Here is a 16,350-nt window from a genome sequence, read left to right on the forward strand (position 1 = left end):
GGCAAAGAAAGAACTCGGTAAATGACTGGACTCTGCCAGGTCGGCAGATCCTGGCAAGATAGCTTTGAGACATTGTGGATCAGAACTGAACCACATTCAATGCCCACAGAGCTCTCAGCTCGCGCCCCCCACCCTTCCCCCCCCCGGCAAACGTTCCTCCGAGGGACGACACAGAGTCAGACCAAAGACCCGACAACCAGGTTCCTGTGGGAGCCGCGTAGCGGCAGAGAAGCACACCATCCGCCCGTCACATATATGTAAAAACCAGGCGGCCGGATCAGACCCCTCTCAGATCATCCACCTGCCGACTCGCCGCCGTCGCATCCATCCAGAGTCTGGGAGAGTGTGTGGAACCCGATGTAACCAGTCCCGTAGTCGTCATAGTTAGGCAAGCAACCACATGTGCTGAATCCCCAGTTCTTGTCAGCACTTTTCCATTGCTCTGAACCAGATTATAACTCGGAGAGGCATTCTATTGGACTGGGACCTCGCAAGTCGTTCTGATGGGATGTCGCAGCTGACAAACGGACGGTTCCGATTGCAAGTCAGATTGAGGTCTGTTTCCCTCGCAAACCGAAGCAAACAACATAATATCCGTATCTCAACCACTGTCAGCGTATTTTTTTACCAACAGCGGTGCAAACGCTGATAAGGCAATGAGCCGACGACTGTTCATTTCATCCCAAACCTACCGAAGCTGTGCACGCTAAAGTTTTTCGCCTGATTAATTGCTGAGCCGCACCCTGGGTCACGAGAGAAATTTCATCTTGCAATCGTTTACTCGAAGATAGAACTGAGACTAGCGACGTAGGTCGTGTATCCCAGCCCTGACTGCGGCCGGCGAGTAAGTAATGTTTTGGAGGATGGAGATGATAAAAGAGTGGACGGATCAAGGTTATATGGCCACGGCAAAAGCCGGCAGTAGCTCAGCCTTGGCAAAATTTCTCCGCCAACTACCCGGCCTTGTCGCTTTGCGGGGCGCAGTGGAAACTGTGGCGGCCCTCACCGCCTTGGCTCCTTCCTAAATTGTCATGTAAGGCATCTCTTCAACCAATCAGCATAAGCCGCTGCAAAAGGCAGCTCTAGCACCTCCACAACCGTTGTGGGGTATTGTCCACCGCCAAGCTCCAACCGCTTGCCTGTCTTCAGAGCCCTTCCATCTCGAACGCACAACTCCCGCATGCGATTCGGTCCGTTGCCGTTGATCTTCTGCATCCATCAGGTCGACTGATCATGCTTCGGTCTTGGATCCGGGATAAACATCAGATTTGATCGAATAACTCACCTACTGTTTCACTGTAGTCCTCTTGCATCCAACCCAACAGGACGTGCTCCAACACGCAGCACACAAGATAACCAACGGGCTGAGTCTGACTCTTCCTCTTCTCTCTTTCAGCTGGGTGATAGCCCTGCGCAGGTCACGGGCTGTCTCATCGCCGTTATTCCGTATTGCCCTTGAATTCCAGCAGCAGCCTAACAACCAACACGAGGACGGAATTCCATGATCACCCATCAGCCCCGTGTCCAACAATGTCAGACTGCCTCTCATCTTCATCCATTGAGCTAGTCGGGAGTTGCATCGCATTGCGGTTATGAATCACTTTTGTCAACACTCAGAATCCTCAACGAGTTGGGATAGTGGTAGGAGTAGTGATCTGTCGTTGCAGCTGGAAATAGGTAGCAGGCTGGATGGCAGTTGGGGGCCAACAAAACAATGTTGATAATCCTGCTACAACATTTGCCGCAACTGCCATTCGCTGCCCACCTGCCGTGTCCCGGACTTGCATCCTTGTCCCAGACTTCCCTGCTGCTTCCCGTCCCATAATCCTTCGATCCGCCAATGGCTTGTCTGTGCAGGTTGTGGGCTGGCATTGCATTCGAACGCACTTCAATCTTTATATGCCGATCCATATTACCCGCCCGTCCCGCCGGCTGGCCAGTTTTCGCTGATTGTTTGACATAAAAATAATTGTTCATTTCTCGCTGAGCTTTCTCATCGCGGTCGGCATTGCCTCAGAGCGACGACGTTCGGATATAAATCGAGAGCCTCGGCAACCTCTCGACCAGACTAAACCTCGATGACGGACGAGAAGCAAACGGCGCCCATAACCGCGGATGGCACCGCGCCGGTTCCACGCCCTCCCGGCTGGATGTACAAGGGGATCCGGATAGGAGAGACAGAAGTGTGGTACGCCTCACCGATCGTGCAGCTCCTGCTCGTCGCGATGGTGTGCTTCCTCTGCCCGGGCATGTTCAATGCGCTGACCGGCCTGGGCGGCGGTGGCCAAGTCGACGCATCCGCCCAAAACGATGCAAGCACTGCGCTCTACTCCACTTTCGCCGTGGTTGCCTTCTTCTCTGGCACCATCGCCAACATGCTCGGTGTCAAAGCTACCCTCGCTTTCGGTGGTCTCGGATACTGCATCTACGCCGCTAGCTTCCTCAGCTACAATCACAACCAGAACCGCGGGTTCGTTGTCTTCGCCGGGGCATTGCTTGGCGTCTGTGCTGGTCTTCTCTGGACCGCTCAGGGGACTATCATGATGAGCTACCCGACGGAAGACACCAAGGGTCGGTACATCTCATACTTCTGGACCATTTTCAACCTGGGCGCCGTCATCGGCTCGTTAGTACCACTGGGCCAAAATATCAACGCTACTGGCACCACCAACGTCACCGACGGCACCTACGTCGGCTTTATGGTCTTGATGCTCGCCGGCGCCGTGTTGGCCCTGTTCCTGTGCAATGCGGACCGCATCCGTCGTCACGATGGTTCCAAGGTCATATTAATGAAGAACCCGAGCTGGAAGACAGAGTTCATTGGTCTCTTCGAGACCATCACTACCGGGCCATGGGTTGTCTTGCTGTTCCCTATGTTCTTTGCATCGAACACATTCTACACGTATCAAACAAACGACTTCAACGGCGCCCATTTTAACACTCGCACCCGCGCCCTCAATAACACTCTGTACTGGACCAGCCAGATCATTGGTGCCGTCGTATTCGGCTATGCCCTCGACTGGCCGCGAGTGCGCCGCTCTATCCGCGCCAAGGCGAGTTTCGTGGTCTTGTTTATCTTGACGTTCGCCATCTGGGGCGGTGGCTATGCCTGGCAACGGAAGCAAGTCGCTCGCGAGGTGGTCGAGAGCAAGGAAGTTGAGTACCAGCGGGTTGACTGGACAGATGGAGGTGAGAGGTACATAGGGCCGATGTTTCTGTACATGTTTTATGGGTTTTATGATGCCGCGTGGCAGACGTGCATCTACTGGTTGGTTTACGAAAGCTTGACTCAGTTCACAGTGCAATCTGCTGATCCTTGTTCTAGGTACATGGGCGCGCTGAGCAACTCCGGTCGCAAGGCTGCCAACTTGGCTGGCTTCTACAAGGGCATCCAGTCCGCTGGTGCTGCTGTATTTTGGCGCCTGGACGGGCTCAAGAAGCCTTTTGATGTTATGTTCGGTGCTACGGTATGTCTCACCTCGACTTCGCTCCGCATTCTGATTGTTGGGATATCGTTTGGTGACTAACACGTGCTTCCTGTACCAGTGGGGTCTCCTAGGCGGCGCCTTAGTCTTTGCAGCTCCTGTGATCTGGCTCAAGATCAAGGATACTGTTTCCATTGAGGAGGATCTCAAGTTTAGTGACGAGACAGTAGCTGATGTTGTGGCCCCGGAAAAGAAGACTGTGGATTCTAAGACTGAGTCTGCTGTTTGACTGTCCAGTTATGGGTACGAGTGTCACGCAGGTAGCCATCCGCCCTGATAGAGATGAGTTATGGAATAATGGATTAGTCGGATAACGAGTTTTCTGGGTATGGGACGCTGTCATGGGGCTTGTTTGGGTACCGTGGGATCTTGGATGATACCAAACACATTGCTAGCATAGGTTTCTCTTCATGCCTCTCGAGGTTTAGGTAGTCACTACCACCGGACATAGATCGACTAACAACCGGATACGGCTTGTGCTTTGGCTTTGAGATCTCTATGTGATGTCTCTGCATGAAATTTGCAACTCTCAGACCCACCACATAGCTGTATTAGCCCTTTCCATTACAGTCCAATGTGGCAATTGTGGCAATTGTGGTGTTTTAGCTATATATATTCTCTCCCCCATACACTAGGTGAACAAACGCGTGCTCGAGCGTTTTTCGAACGTCAACGACGGATGAGTTCGAGGTATTCACGTCAAGTTTACTGACTATACTGAGCATAACTGTCAGACATGAAAATACAATCTGATAATACTGGTGAGAATCAACGGTGGAGATTTGAAAAAGAAGCCCTAGTTCGCACTTTATCAATGGAAACTTAACCAAGTCCTTAAGTTTCTAAATGTTAGATCTTGTGTGTGTTATGGGGCTGCTACGGACTGTTTATTCTATGACGGGGCGCAATCGGTTGGAAATCTGCACGTAAGAAACGACAATGAGATGCGTCAATATAGTCATGGTGTTCATTCCATACCGTACATCACTTCTTGCTACGTTTGTCCCTGTGTATAAGCGATGATGAGACGCTGCCACCTGCGCGCTCCACTCAGTCCATCGGTGTGCCCGAGCGCAACGTCTTCTCGAGAAACTTTACCAGATGGCATTTTGTCTAATTGACCATCGTGCCCGGGTGCTTGTCCGATATCCTGTAGCTTGCTCTCGCTTCCGAGCCGAATCCTCCTGCGTCTGCAGATTATCGTTGCATTGGGCGTTGAAGTAAGCGGGGACTTTGGACAGATAGGGAAATACTTTCCTACTATTCTTTTTCAGCGCACCACCAGGCCGTTACATCCTCTTCCCGCACTGTGATATCACTGTGGCATTCAATGGAGTGTTTATTGATCTATTCAGCTTGGTTTTTCGTGTGTGTGCCCGTCAATTCTACGATTCCATAACAATCAAAGTTTTTTTTTTTTTCCTCCTGACAGTTTGATGACATCATGACTTTGCGGTGTATATTCCTGTTAAGCTTCTCAAACACTCACCTCGTTATCTTGACCTAGGAACAGATCTTTTTTTCGATCGCAATGACTGTTAAACCTCCATCCCCCGACAGACACGCATGCGCTGAAACAAATCCATAACTCACCCAAGTGTGGTTCAGCACGGGAATGCTGTTGCACAAATTGGCCCCGAAAACAAAACAAGTTTGCCAAACTTACCGCAGTGCGATATGGATCCATAACACATCCGGAACCGGGAACAGTCACACTCAGGATCATGATCGCCCCAACGAGGATAGATGGCTTACCCACAGAACGTAACAGCACCTTGGCGATGGGAAACGGACCGCGGCTTCATCATGGACATGGCATCGTGGATGAAAATTATGTTAAGGACAGTGAATGTTTTTTTTTAAAAAAACAATCGGTCGGGATTGAGTGGTACCGATCATCGCTAGTAGCGCCCTATCGACTGCCTGGCGCAACAGTATGTTCTTCACGGGTGGTGGAGTGGTAAATGGAATGGCTGTATGTGGTTGTAGGCATCATAAAAGATAGCGGCAATAGTCACTGCCCTTGAGGATGAGATGACGACCGTGTTTCGACAACATTTGTCATTGCTTGTTCAATGGCACCTCTTTCTGTGGCTACGGTACATTGAACCGATTCAAGTCATTGTATCTGATTGGGGCGGATCTATACTTAGGCTGTGGATAGATTAGATGAAGGATTTACGGAAGCAAGGTGACTGAGAAGTAGAGGCGAGACGGGGTAACGTAAAATTGAAACAACTGGTCTCCATCAATGGCGAGATAATCCAGGAAGACTATTCTTCCGTTTTGCTATTCTATGCAACCCAGATGACTGACGATCTTTTTTTCCAAGTGCTTGACTTTTGTAGCGTAGCCTCGAAAATTACTTCGCCTTGCGGATCTGGGTAGCGGTCAGGTCCTTGTCGTCGCAATGGAATATCCTTCAAACCCGACATACCGGAACCTTCTTCAAAGCTACCTCGTATCCCATGGTAGAAGCCCGTTAGTCCCCTTGCATTAGTCCAAAGACCTGACCACGTTTACAAGGAGTAAGCTTAGATCTTGCAACCATGCATGCACGCATGGAAACTGTGATGTCTTGTGAGGTGCCGCATGATCGCCGGTTGTCATCCAAGCTGGATGTTTTAGTCCCAACTTATCTGAAACAACAGCATGCAGGCACTGTTTGGAATGCAATTCTTGACACTTTCAAGGTTGAAGATTACTGCATGCTGGCTCAGTTCCTTGAAAATCTTGTTCGATATGCGTGAGGTGTGCAGCTTGCAGGATGATGATAGCTGAGCGGAGTCAAGCTGGAGTGGATGATATCGGAGGTAGTGCGGCAAGGCTAACACTCCTCATCGGTCCGGTGCCCCCACCTCCTGCGCCGCTGCATGCACCCCACATTCGGTAGCGTCAGTGCCCGATCGGCTCCGGCCCGACAGCCCATGCATGTCTTCGAATAGCCTCTGTGCTTGGTCTGGATTTCGAGGCATGTGACAAGTAATGATGGGCAGGTGTGTTTATGCAGGTAGCCGATGGAATGGATGCACATCTGGCCTATGTTATTGCCCTGTTTACAACTTCTGTACTTCCTCTTCGGACTGGCAGGCTTTGGAGAAGTCCACACTATCGTTCAAGACTGGGAACATCGGATGCGAAGAGGTGGTGTCGTCACTGGCAGTTCCTGCACGGATTACTGAGGTTTTAGACCAAGCAAAATGATTTGATCGACTATGGATTGAACCTACTCAATTAAATCTTACCTTGGGAGGGTACTGACTCGACATGTCTGCTGTGTCTTGAGAGCCGCATCTTGCATGAGTCCCATCGGGCTGGAACCAGAAGAGGTGACAGATCTTCGAGACAAACCATGAAATGCCAGCCACATGATTGATTTTGACCACACACGTCCAGTAGTCCGCCCATCAGACACCTATCCCCTTGATCTTGAAACAAATCATTCAAGGTAACGAGTAAGTGAAGTTGTTTTATACAAATCTGGGGAGAGAAGCATGAAAATCATGGAGATGTCGATCCAGTCACGTGGGAAATGTGACCAGAAAACCAGAGCAGTCTCATTAACCCAAGTAATCAGCGTTGGTGGTTCACGCCAGCAAAAAAAAAATAAATAAATAAATAATAAATAAATAAATAATAAATAAATAAATAAATAAATAAATAAAAATAAAAAAGAGGAGGGGATAAAGACCATATCCACGTGCATTTCGTGATCTGCTTCTCTCGTCCACACAAATGGTAATTGTTCCGTGGTCAACGTTTCACGGAAGGATTCTCGGTGATTTTGACTTCTCTCCGGCCCCGGTCACCAACTACGGTGGACAGCAGTGATCTTCTTCAATAAACAATTGCACACCGGCTCCATGTTTCGAGACAGCAAACTGGGGCCGGGGTCTAGCCCTTGCTGCCAAGGATGCATGACCGACAAGCTCCACTTGTGCTTCAGAGCTCTGCGATTGGCGGATGGAGCTGTCGAATGAAGTCCACGATAATCCTTCGGTGGGCCGTTATGTTGAAAAGGGTCCGCAGTGCTCTCGATGCAAAATGGAGTTGGAGATGGAGTCAAACAAGCATCTTCGGCTGTCACTCGGCAGCACATAGTGAACAAAGAACGTGACAAGCGATGATTGGACATGAGGGTCTTGTAGCCGGTTTAGTTGCGTAGCCGCCGGCTATCACGTAGGTCGAAATTGCTGCCGGGGGTTTTCGGGAGATGTTCTGGTAAGGCATGTGCTTAAGCAGCGTATGTAAGGTAGTGTATGGTTAAACTGAATATTGATATTGTATGCCGATTGCCGGCTGCTTGCATCGGCTCGAATGGTCGGAATGCTATTTGATGTGGTAGCCTCATGGTGAATGGTTTGGAGGAGCACTGGTTGATGTCACGGCAGGGTGTGTTGCCTGGAGAAATTGCTTTGGCAGATTGTTGATTGAATATTTCAGGTAGGAAGCTGAGTAAACAATGCTAGGAATAGAACATGCTCCATAGCAACACTACGGTCGGTCATTGAAGATCGATATACGGTTCGTGTCTTAGCCGCTGGGAATGGCACCGTTGCTTCAGCTTAGCACGCTACTCTTTGGACTCGGTGGTATTTCCGTGACGAGCATGTGTGATGGCATTCGGCAGCTGTGTGATCCAGGCCTTGTCACAGCATCTAACCTGTAGGATTTACCATCGCCAAGCAGTCCTGGGTGCTGAGATCACAATCTCCGTAAAGCTCCATGTCTGTGGTCTCTGGAACCCCTGCTGGTGAGCCCCTCGTGCGGCGTTCTGATCATTCAGCCGCGGCGTGTCTCCGCAAAATTAGGGGTGTTTTGACCGTTCACTTAACGGGTGCGCAACGCGTACTAGCGTGCTGGGATGTCACATTCATCATCTACGGCGAAACCTGTTAGGTGTTGGAATTTTGAGTGGCAAAAGGGAACGGCACGCTCCCGCTGGCCGATGATGCGAGGTGTGGCGTAGAGGAGGATCATCCTGGAACACTCCTGGATGCATGTTTCGTAAGATACGGATAACCAGTTGTAATATACAAGCACAGAGGTGCACAATCTCACCGGCCCCGCAGTCTTCCTCAGTGGATCAATAACGTTGCTTTTTGAGAAACTGCCTTATGGAGTCAAGAGACGATCAGTGCAGTTGAAGATGCATTTTCAAGAAATCAGATTGTCAACTCCCATGGCAAATGGCGGACTCGTTTCCGGGAGTTTTGTGGGTGAAGGCGTCGATGCGCGCCTTGTACAGTGCCAAAGTCATATATGGGCAGGGCAAGGCGTCCACACTCCACACGGTGTACAGAATCACGTTACCTTGCCAATCTGTATCGAACCTTACTGTCGGCAGCAAGACTGTTACGTTCCTGCATGCATGCTGCATAAGGGGTGATCGGGGTAGTCCACACAAGCAACCATTGGCAGCGCTTTTGCTTTGCTCACTTGCTACCCCCCTCTCCAGGCTGCACTTGACCCTGTGATGTCGGGTGACGGCACCCGTTTGACGAGGCGGATCTCTTGATGTATAGCTTGAAGACGACCTGAACAAGGTGCTCGGCCCTGAGACCGGACTCGATATGCATTGAGATCAATACGTAGTTATCAGTCACAACATTTTTTTTTCCTTCTTTTTTCCAGCTCGCTTTTATCTTTCCCCACCTGGTGGCCACTGACGTCCCTGGAACTTGGGGCTGCAAGTGCACCACACATGCAGTGATTCCGGGTTTGGGAAGACCAGAAATCGCCATGATCTGATCGCTGCTAGCTGTTTAGCAATTGCACCTTTCCCCTGGTTTTCTTGGCCTGACCACCCCCAGACCCCCACGAAGTCAGGGGTATTCAATCGCGCACCACTCGCGCAGCTGTGTTTTTCTTTTTTTGAAAACACAACTCCATGATGCTAGCCAGGTAGATCGACAAGTTGTGTCGATTCTCCTGCTCTAGTCTTCTGCTGGACGCCTGAGGCTTGGGTGAACGTGATCCTCCTCTGGCGATATCTCTTTTTCAGGTTTTTCCAGCCCTTTGGGTCGCTCTTTGAGCATGAAGTTAAGCAAACTAACTCGCGTTATTGGCAGACTCTAACACGCCGGAAAGCATTCCGGGGTCAAGAGCATTTGCATCGACAGAGCCGGGGCGCTGGGTCGGGCTCCATACCAAGCGATACGCGCGTTACACATACGGAACCACCGATTATGAGATAGAGTGTTACCTCTATATTGCATTTGTATCCAGACAATGCAATTTTTACCGGTAAGTCGCGGAACATCAAGCGATGGATGTGTAGGGACCTGTTCAAGCATGCAGTTCAACCTAGCTTTTATGATCACTGAGACCATAGGAGCACCAATGGACAAGGCTACCTTTCAGAAGGTGCTTGAAAATCTGAGTAGAAGAAGGGCTTGCCTAAAAAATAATCTTCTGGGTAATAATGGTGCATCCTGACTTCAACTGAAAAGAGGAAGTTCAACTCATCAAGAGAACACTTCCACAAGATAAACCCATCAAATAGGTTCTTCAAGTTTCTCCCCAACGTATATTGTGCGCAGTTTCAAAATTCTCCTTGGACAGGCTTGCTATACCGTGGTAGGCTTGTTAGCCAAACTGGTGGTGATTCCGAGACAGGACTGGCTATGAATCTCGATTCTGCGCTTCTGCAGCGCTCATTGTGGGGAAGAAAAGGGACATGGACTGTGGATGAAGCCGTATGTCAATCGCTGGTCTTTTGGGCCAAACATGCTTATACATGTCGATTACTTTGACAGGAGTACAGACAATATCCATGTACAAACCGAACAGCCTTCGTCCCTCCCCAGAAGACCAACGCTTAGATCTTGATTGGGTTCATATTAGTTGACAACTTGCCGATTTCAGTAAAAGAGAGGTGACTGCACCTCACCGCATTACTGTAATATATGCACAAGTATAAGTGGTACCCATTAGGTAGTGTAAACACGACGGATACGCTAGAAAAGAATGGCGGACTTCGAAACATGGTGGTTGGTTCCCCGCCTTGACCGAAGATACTTTTCGCGCGTACGGACGCGATGACGGTACGTTACAGTACGCTACGCCCAGCAGGGCATATCTGGTTGTCTCCCGTTGCTGCCGTCCCGAGTGGCGCTCCACCGGACGGCGCTAACGCAAATAACGTCAGCGGGCCCTGTTCTTTGGTGGTTGACAAGGACCCATGGCCCCACCGGCTAGGGGAATGTCCCACGGGCTAGCGTGCGCCGGGGAACCACAATGGGCAATGCACGAAAAATATTGCAGGCCGGGCAGAGAACCTTGCAGGTCCAGAGCCAGGGGTTCAAGCTTGTCCGAGCTTGCCCAGGGTTTCGACGAGGGGGCAACCGCAGGAGAGGTGCCAGGGGAGGAAGGTGCCGGGCCAGGAAGAAAAGGAAGCAGTCATGGTCGTTGGATATGGGAAAGGAAAAGGGAAATGCTACCAGGGAAACAACAACGGTCTCTTGATTTTCCACGCCCATCCACCTCTTCTTCACCCTCGTCTCCGTCTTCTGCAATTGATCAAGCTCGAGCTCGGCTTGTCCCAAGGTGTCGTGTTGTCGCCGATTTATCCGTGCTTGCGAGTTACTTGCGCTGCTTACTCCAGACTCGCCCAGCCAGGACTCGAATCGGCACCGGGCCGCGACTCCTGGCGACTCACACCACGGTGATCTCAAGTTGCCACCTCACCGCATCCCGAGTAAATCGCCATCGCCATTGCTATTGCGCAGCGCGTGTGCAGTGTCCACGAATGTCTCGACGACGTCGACGATATCTGTCCTCCAGTAATTGCATCTGACTCCGCGACGACGGTTGACTCGTCAAACGCCTGCCTGGTTCGTTCTCTGGCGCAGTATTCTTATCTTTCGTGTTCTCAGATTGCATAGCCTTGCTCCCCCCCCCCCCGGAGCTGGGGGTTGATCTACCTTGGGCTCTCTGATAGCCGTCTCGCTCGCTTACCCTTGTGTCTCGCCGCGGCACGTATCCTGGAGTTGGACGTTTTTGACGGCGGCGTCATCTCGCAGATCTGGCACGGCGATTGTGTTTTCTCCATCTGTATATACCTCTTCTGTAGGTCGCCATTTGCTCTTCTACTTTGATTTTTTTTTTGGGAAGTTAATATCCCCCCCTCGACATGCGGGCATCCTGGCTGGGTCATATGCTTTACACTGCCCTGCATCTGGGATTTGGGATCAGGGGCTCCTTGCATTCTGCCCCTCCCGCCACATGCTGTCCCCCTACATTCTTCAGAAGCCGGCTTGCCCGACCCTCCTCTAAAACAACCTTGCCATCTTCGCCATCTTTGTCAAGCGTGCTGGATCTCGATGCTAACCTTCATCTCTTACTCCAGTGCTGTCAATCTTGCTAGATACCCACGAACAAGTGCCTAGACCTTCGGGGCCATTGTTACCGCTGAGAAAGCAGCTGTATTAAACAGAGGGGTTCTTGCTCTTCGCTGGCCGGGCATAGATATTAGTCTTCTGTGCACGAGTCCGTCTCCACCTCGACCCAGAACACAAGCAGAGGGGCTTGTCCCCCGATACATGCTCGTTTTTCGTGACTTATGTTGAGATTGACGGGTGTTAGCTGGCAATCACGATGCCGGACAAGCGCGAAATGCGAGCGAGCCTACAAGTGGCTCCGTTAACGATAAACAAAGCCAGGAGCACAACGTCTGGTTGTAGCTCGGAGACAGCAGTTGACGTCTCGAACATTCAGACAGAGTCCCAGGTTACCCCTCCTGCGACTCCCAGTGCCTTCCGCGATGATGCAACTATGGACGTCAACGCGCCGGCTGTTTTTCACAATTTCTTGCGTGCCTTCTACCCTTTCCAACCAGAATCGATCGTAACTGATTCGACGGTGACGCTGCCACTGGATGAGGGCGATGTGGTCTTGGTGCATTCTATCCATACCAATGGTTGGGCTGACGGTACGCTCCTGGTGAACGGAGCGAGAGGGTGGTTGCCGACCAACTACTGTGAGGCCTATGACCCCGAGGAGATGAGCAGGCTGCTGAAAGCACTGCTCGATTTCTGGGATCTCATGCGCAGCGCTTCCATCAATGACAGCGAACTGTTTGGCAATCAGGAGTTCATCAAGGGCATCATTGCTGGTGTCCGCTATCTTTTGGTATGTTGCCATGTGCAGCAGCATCGAAGCGGAAATATCTGGCAGCCGGATGTTTTGAGCTAATACCTGCGGTAGGAACGGACGCAATGCCTGACAAGGGACTCGCCTGTTGTGCAAAGGCACGAGCAGCTCCGGCGAAGCCGAAAGTCTTTGCTTTCAGAGCTGTCATCCCTGGTCAAAACAGCTAAGCGACTTCAAGATGCACAAGGGATTGTCACTACCGTTGAGATCAACAGCCTTGTCGACGAAATGATCCTGCGGGCTTTCAAAGTGGTCATCAAAGGTGTCAGGTTCCTGGACATACTGGAAGACGACCGAATGTCGCGGTTACCAGCAGTGAATGTCCTGTCAACGCTGCCGGAAGAAGGCGGCAATCTGTGGACTGCCCCAGCAGGTTTGGCCGTCGTCAGTGTAACCAGCAGCCACACCTTTAATGCAGAGTCCCGCGTGAGAGAAAGCAGTGGTTACGTTGGTCGACCAGCGCGATCTCCATCCCGTGACGTGGTACGAAACCATACCTCGAATGCCTCGCGTTTGTCTGTTGCTACCTTGCAACAGGGCGCAAACGCTCGACGACTATCACAAAACAGCGTGGTGCAAACGAACAGATTATCATCAACCATTTCCCATCGTGTTAGCTTGGCCGGACTTCCGTCCTACACACAGGCTCACAAACTTGTCTCGGAACGTCTCAACACATGCCATGATATCTTCCTCTCGCACCTTGGCTCCTTCATTGGACGGCTTCAATTGCAGTCACAGTCGCGGCCTAGTCTGGCCATCGCTATCAGGCAGTCTGCTACGTCCGGCGGCGATCTTTTGGTGGTTGTGGACGTCGTTCGTGGTCATTCCTCGACAAGCATCGACGCCCTCGAGCAGGCCCGTACCGCCATGTACGACCGAATCCAAGATCTTGTGCACACAGCACGTGATATTTTGGCCCATCCCGGCTCAGACGTTGATGACGACGTTATTGTTCCTGATGATAACGGCCGCCTATTGGGGGCAGCCACTGGATGTGTCAAAGCCACTGGCGAGTGCGTCGCAAAGACGAGATGGGTCATTGAGCGGATCGGTGACTTCGAGTTCGAGTTCGAAAACGGCAGCCTGGGAATTAGCTTCGACGGCTTGGACGACTTGTCCTTCGTTACAGACTCTAAGACGAAAGACAAGCCGCAAACTACTGCTGATGTAGGAAGCGTTCCTGAGCCGAGCGCTGCTCGATCACCGACCACCGAATCTCCAAAGGCTGCTTCGTGCTCGGATACCTCTCGCTCACGTTCCACTTCGATCGACAAGCCTCTTCCCGAGCTTCCTCAAGAAGCCGATTCACCTGTCTCAGAAACGCCAGACGTGGCTTCTTCGCTGCCTGCAACGACGCCATCTGTCGATGCCAACGTTACCTGCTCTCCCATCAGCAACATCTCAACTGTTTCGTCCCTCCGCCCCGATCTCCCCCATCTTCCCAAGATCTCTACTTCGCTGCCTCCCGAAAGTTACGACGCTGCTACTCCGTCAGCAACCCAGGACTCCGAATTCCGCTCATTCCGCTCTGAGAGCATGACGGCATCGAGCTCCGGCTCGGGCAGCACATACCTAAGCCGTGATTCCGAGTCTAGCATTGTATCCCAGACGTCGACACGGGCGACAACCCCCGACAACGCTCCGTTGCCCAAGAGCCAGCCGTCTCTGTCTGATCTTAGCGTGACTGACAGCACAGCCCACACCGAAGATGAGGAGGTCGAGTCGAAGCTCCTGGAGAAGACGTATGCCCACGAATTGGTTTTCAATAAGGAAGGCCAGGTCACAGGCGGATCCTTACCGGCCCTGGTCGAGCGCCTTACTGCCCACGAGTCCACACCGGATGCCATATTCGTCTCGACTTTCTACCTCACCTTCCGTCTCTTCTGTACACCTGTGTCGTTTACCGAAGCACTCATTGATCGCTTCGATTATGTCGGCGAGGCTCCTCACATCGCTCAGCCAGTTCGCCTGCGGACTTATAACGCTTTCAAGTGTTGGTTGGAATCGCATTGGCGGGAGGACGCTGATCGTGATGCCTTGCCCTTGATTAAGCAGTTCGCAGAGTCGAAGCTCTCCCCTGTTCTTCCCTCGGCTGGCAAACGACTCCTGGAACTGGTTCAGAAGGTATCGGTAGCCGACGGCACCTTAGTCCCTCGTCTCGTCTCGTCCATGGGCAAGACGACGGCCGCTATCTCCCCTTGCATTCCCGCTGATGCTCCTCTCCCTCCGCCTGTACTCTCAAGGAGCCAGGCTAATGCCTTGTCCAACTGGAAGGCTGGCGGCAACCCTCCCTCGATTCTAGACTTTGACCCCTTGGAGATCGCCCGTCAGTTGACTCTGAAGCAAATGTCCCTGTTTTGCTCCATCACTCCGGATGAACTGCTTGGCTCCAAATGGACAAAGATGGGAGGCGTCGGCGCGCCAAATGTTAAGGCCATGTCGTCCTTCACGACTGGGCTGTCGAACTTCGTTGCAGAGTCTATCCTTCAGTTCGAGGAAGTCAAAAAGCGTGCCCAGGTCATCAAGCAATGGATCAAAATTGCCCATCAGTGCCACGCGCTCCGCAACTACGACGCCCTGATGGCCATCACCTGCGCCCTGACAGATACTAGCATTAAGCGGCTCAAGTTCACTTGGGACAATGTGAGCCTTAAGCGCAAGGAGCAGCTCAAGTCTCTCCAGGCTACCGTCGACATCAACCAGAATTACAAGGCTCTCCGCGCTCAGCTCCACGGTCAAGTCCCTCCTTGTCTGCCATTCTTGGGCATGTTCCTGACGGACCTCACCTTTGTCGACGTCGGCAACCCTGCGACCAAAACAACCAACACCGGCCTCACGGTTATCAATTTTGACAAGCATATGCGCACAGCTAAATGCATTGGGGAACTGCAGCGCTTCCAGATTCCATATCGCCTGACTGAACTCCCGGACTTGCAAGACTGGCTCACCTGGCAGGTTGAGCGCGGTCGCGAGCAGGACAAGCCGGGCTCGAATGCCCAAGCCTCGCACTACCGCAAGAGTCTGCTTCTGGAGCCGCGCGAGGCGATGCAATTGCGCACACCGGTCGATCCCACGCCCAACTCTGCTACTGGTAGCGGCATGTTTGGCTGGATGAGAGGAAACAGCCACCCCGCTCATGTGTAAGCGGCTTTCGTTTTTAGGGCACCTCGATGCCACTCTAGCATCTCGTCAGAGCCTTCTATCAGCACAGTGGCGAAACAACATGACCCTGCCGTCCTTTGATTTTCTTCTTCCGCATATATCTTTATGATACCCTCTTGATCTTTCAACTCACCTCGAATCCCCGCTGGATTTTCTTTTAAAAGAACGGACGGCATATCGACGCTCGCAGATGATCCTTCCTTACTCCGAACGATTTCCACGGCTCTCTCTCTCTAGACCCATTACTAATATCCCCCCTAGTCTCGGCAATGACCCCATTTAATCCGTTTACTACTACCAGCCACGTTACAAAAGCACAGACAATACAGGAAGAATTAGCGCAAGGGCCTACGCCCATCTGAAGACACAAAAGCTTGCTTCTTTATCATATTCTGCTTTTATTTAGATTCCGACATTGGTTATTCTCAAGTGTTTTGGCGGGTAGCGGGCTGAATGATGGATTCACAAACGATATAAGCAAAAATAGGAGGGGAGGTGGGACAATTGTTACACTTTTGATTTCAGCGATGCCCTTGGTCACGGCTTC

At 51.6% G+C, this 16,350-nt stretch overlaps 2 protein-coding genes across 2 annotated transcripts; both read left to right on the forward strand.

The window, feature by feature from the left end:
- Window positions 1-2,078: 2,078 nt before the first annotated feature.
- Window positions 2,079-3,714, forward strand: CTHT_0015160 (uncharacterized protein; the record flags this gene model as incomplete). Its single annotated transcript, XM_006691962.1, has 3 exons — window positions 2,079-3,268; window positions 3,326-3,467; window positions 3,547-3,714. The coding sequence occupies 3 exons, from the start codon at window positions 2,079-2,081 to the stop codon at window positions 3,712-3,714; spliced, it is 1,500 nt and encodes a 499-aa protein (XP_006692025.1).
- Window positions 3,715-12,083: 8,369 nt separating this feature from the next.
- On the forward strand, window positions 12,084-15,785 carry CTHT_0015170 (putative nucleotide exchange protein; the record flags this gene model as incomplete). Its single annotated transcript, XM_006691963.1, has 3 exons — window positions 12,084-12,617; window positions 12,693-13,121; window positions 13,284-15,785. 3 exons carry the CDS (start codon window positions 12,084-12,086, stop codon window positions 15,783-15,785), a joined length of 3,465 nt encoding a protein of 1,154 aa, XP_006692026.1.
- Between the last annotated feature and the right edge of the window lie 565 nt (window positions 15,786-16,350).

The sequence above is a fragment of the Thermochaetoides thermophila genome (assembly GCF_000221225.1).
Source record: "Thermochaetoides thermophila DSM 1495 unplaced genomic scaffold scf7180000011814, whole genome shotgun sequence".
NCBI classification, from domain to species: domain Eukaryota; kingdom Fungi; phylum Ascomycota; class Sordariomycetes; order Sordariales; family Chaetomiaceae; genus Thermochaetoides; species Thermochaetoides thermophila.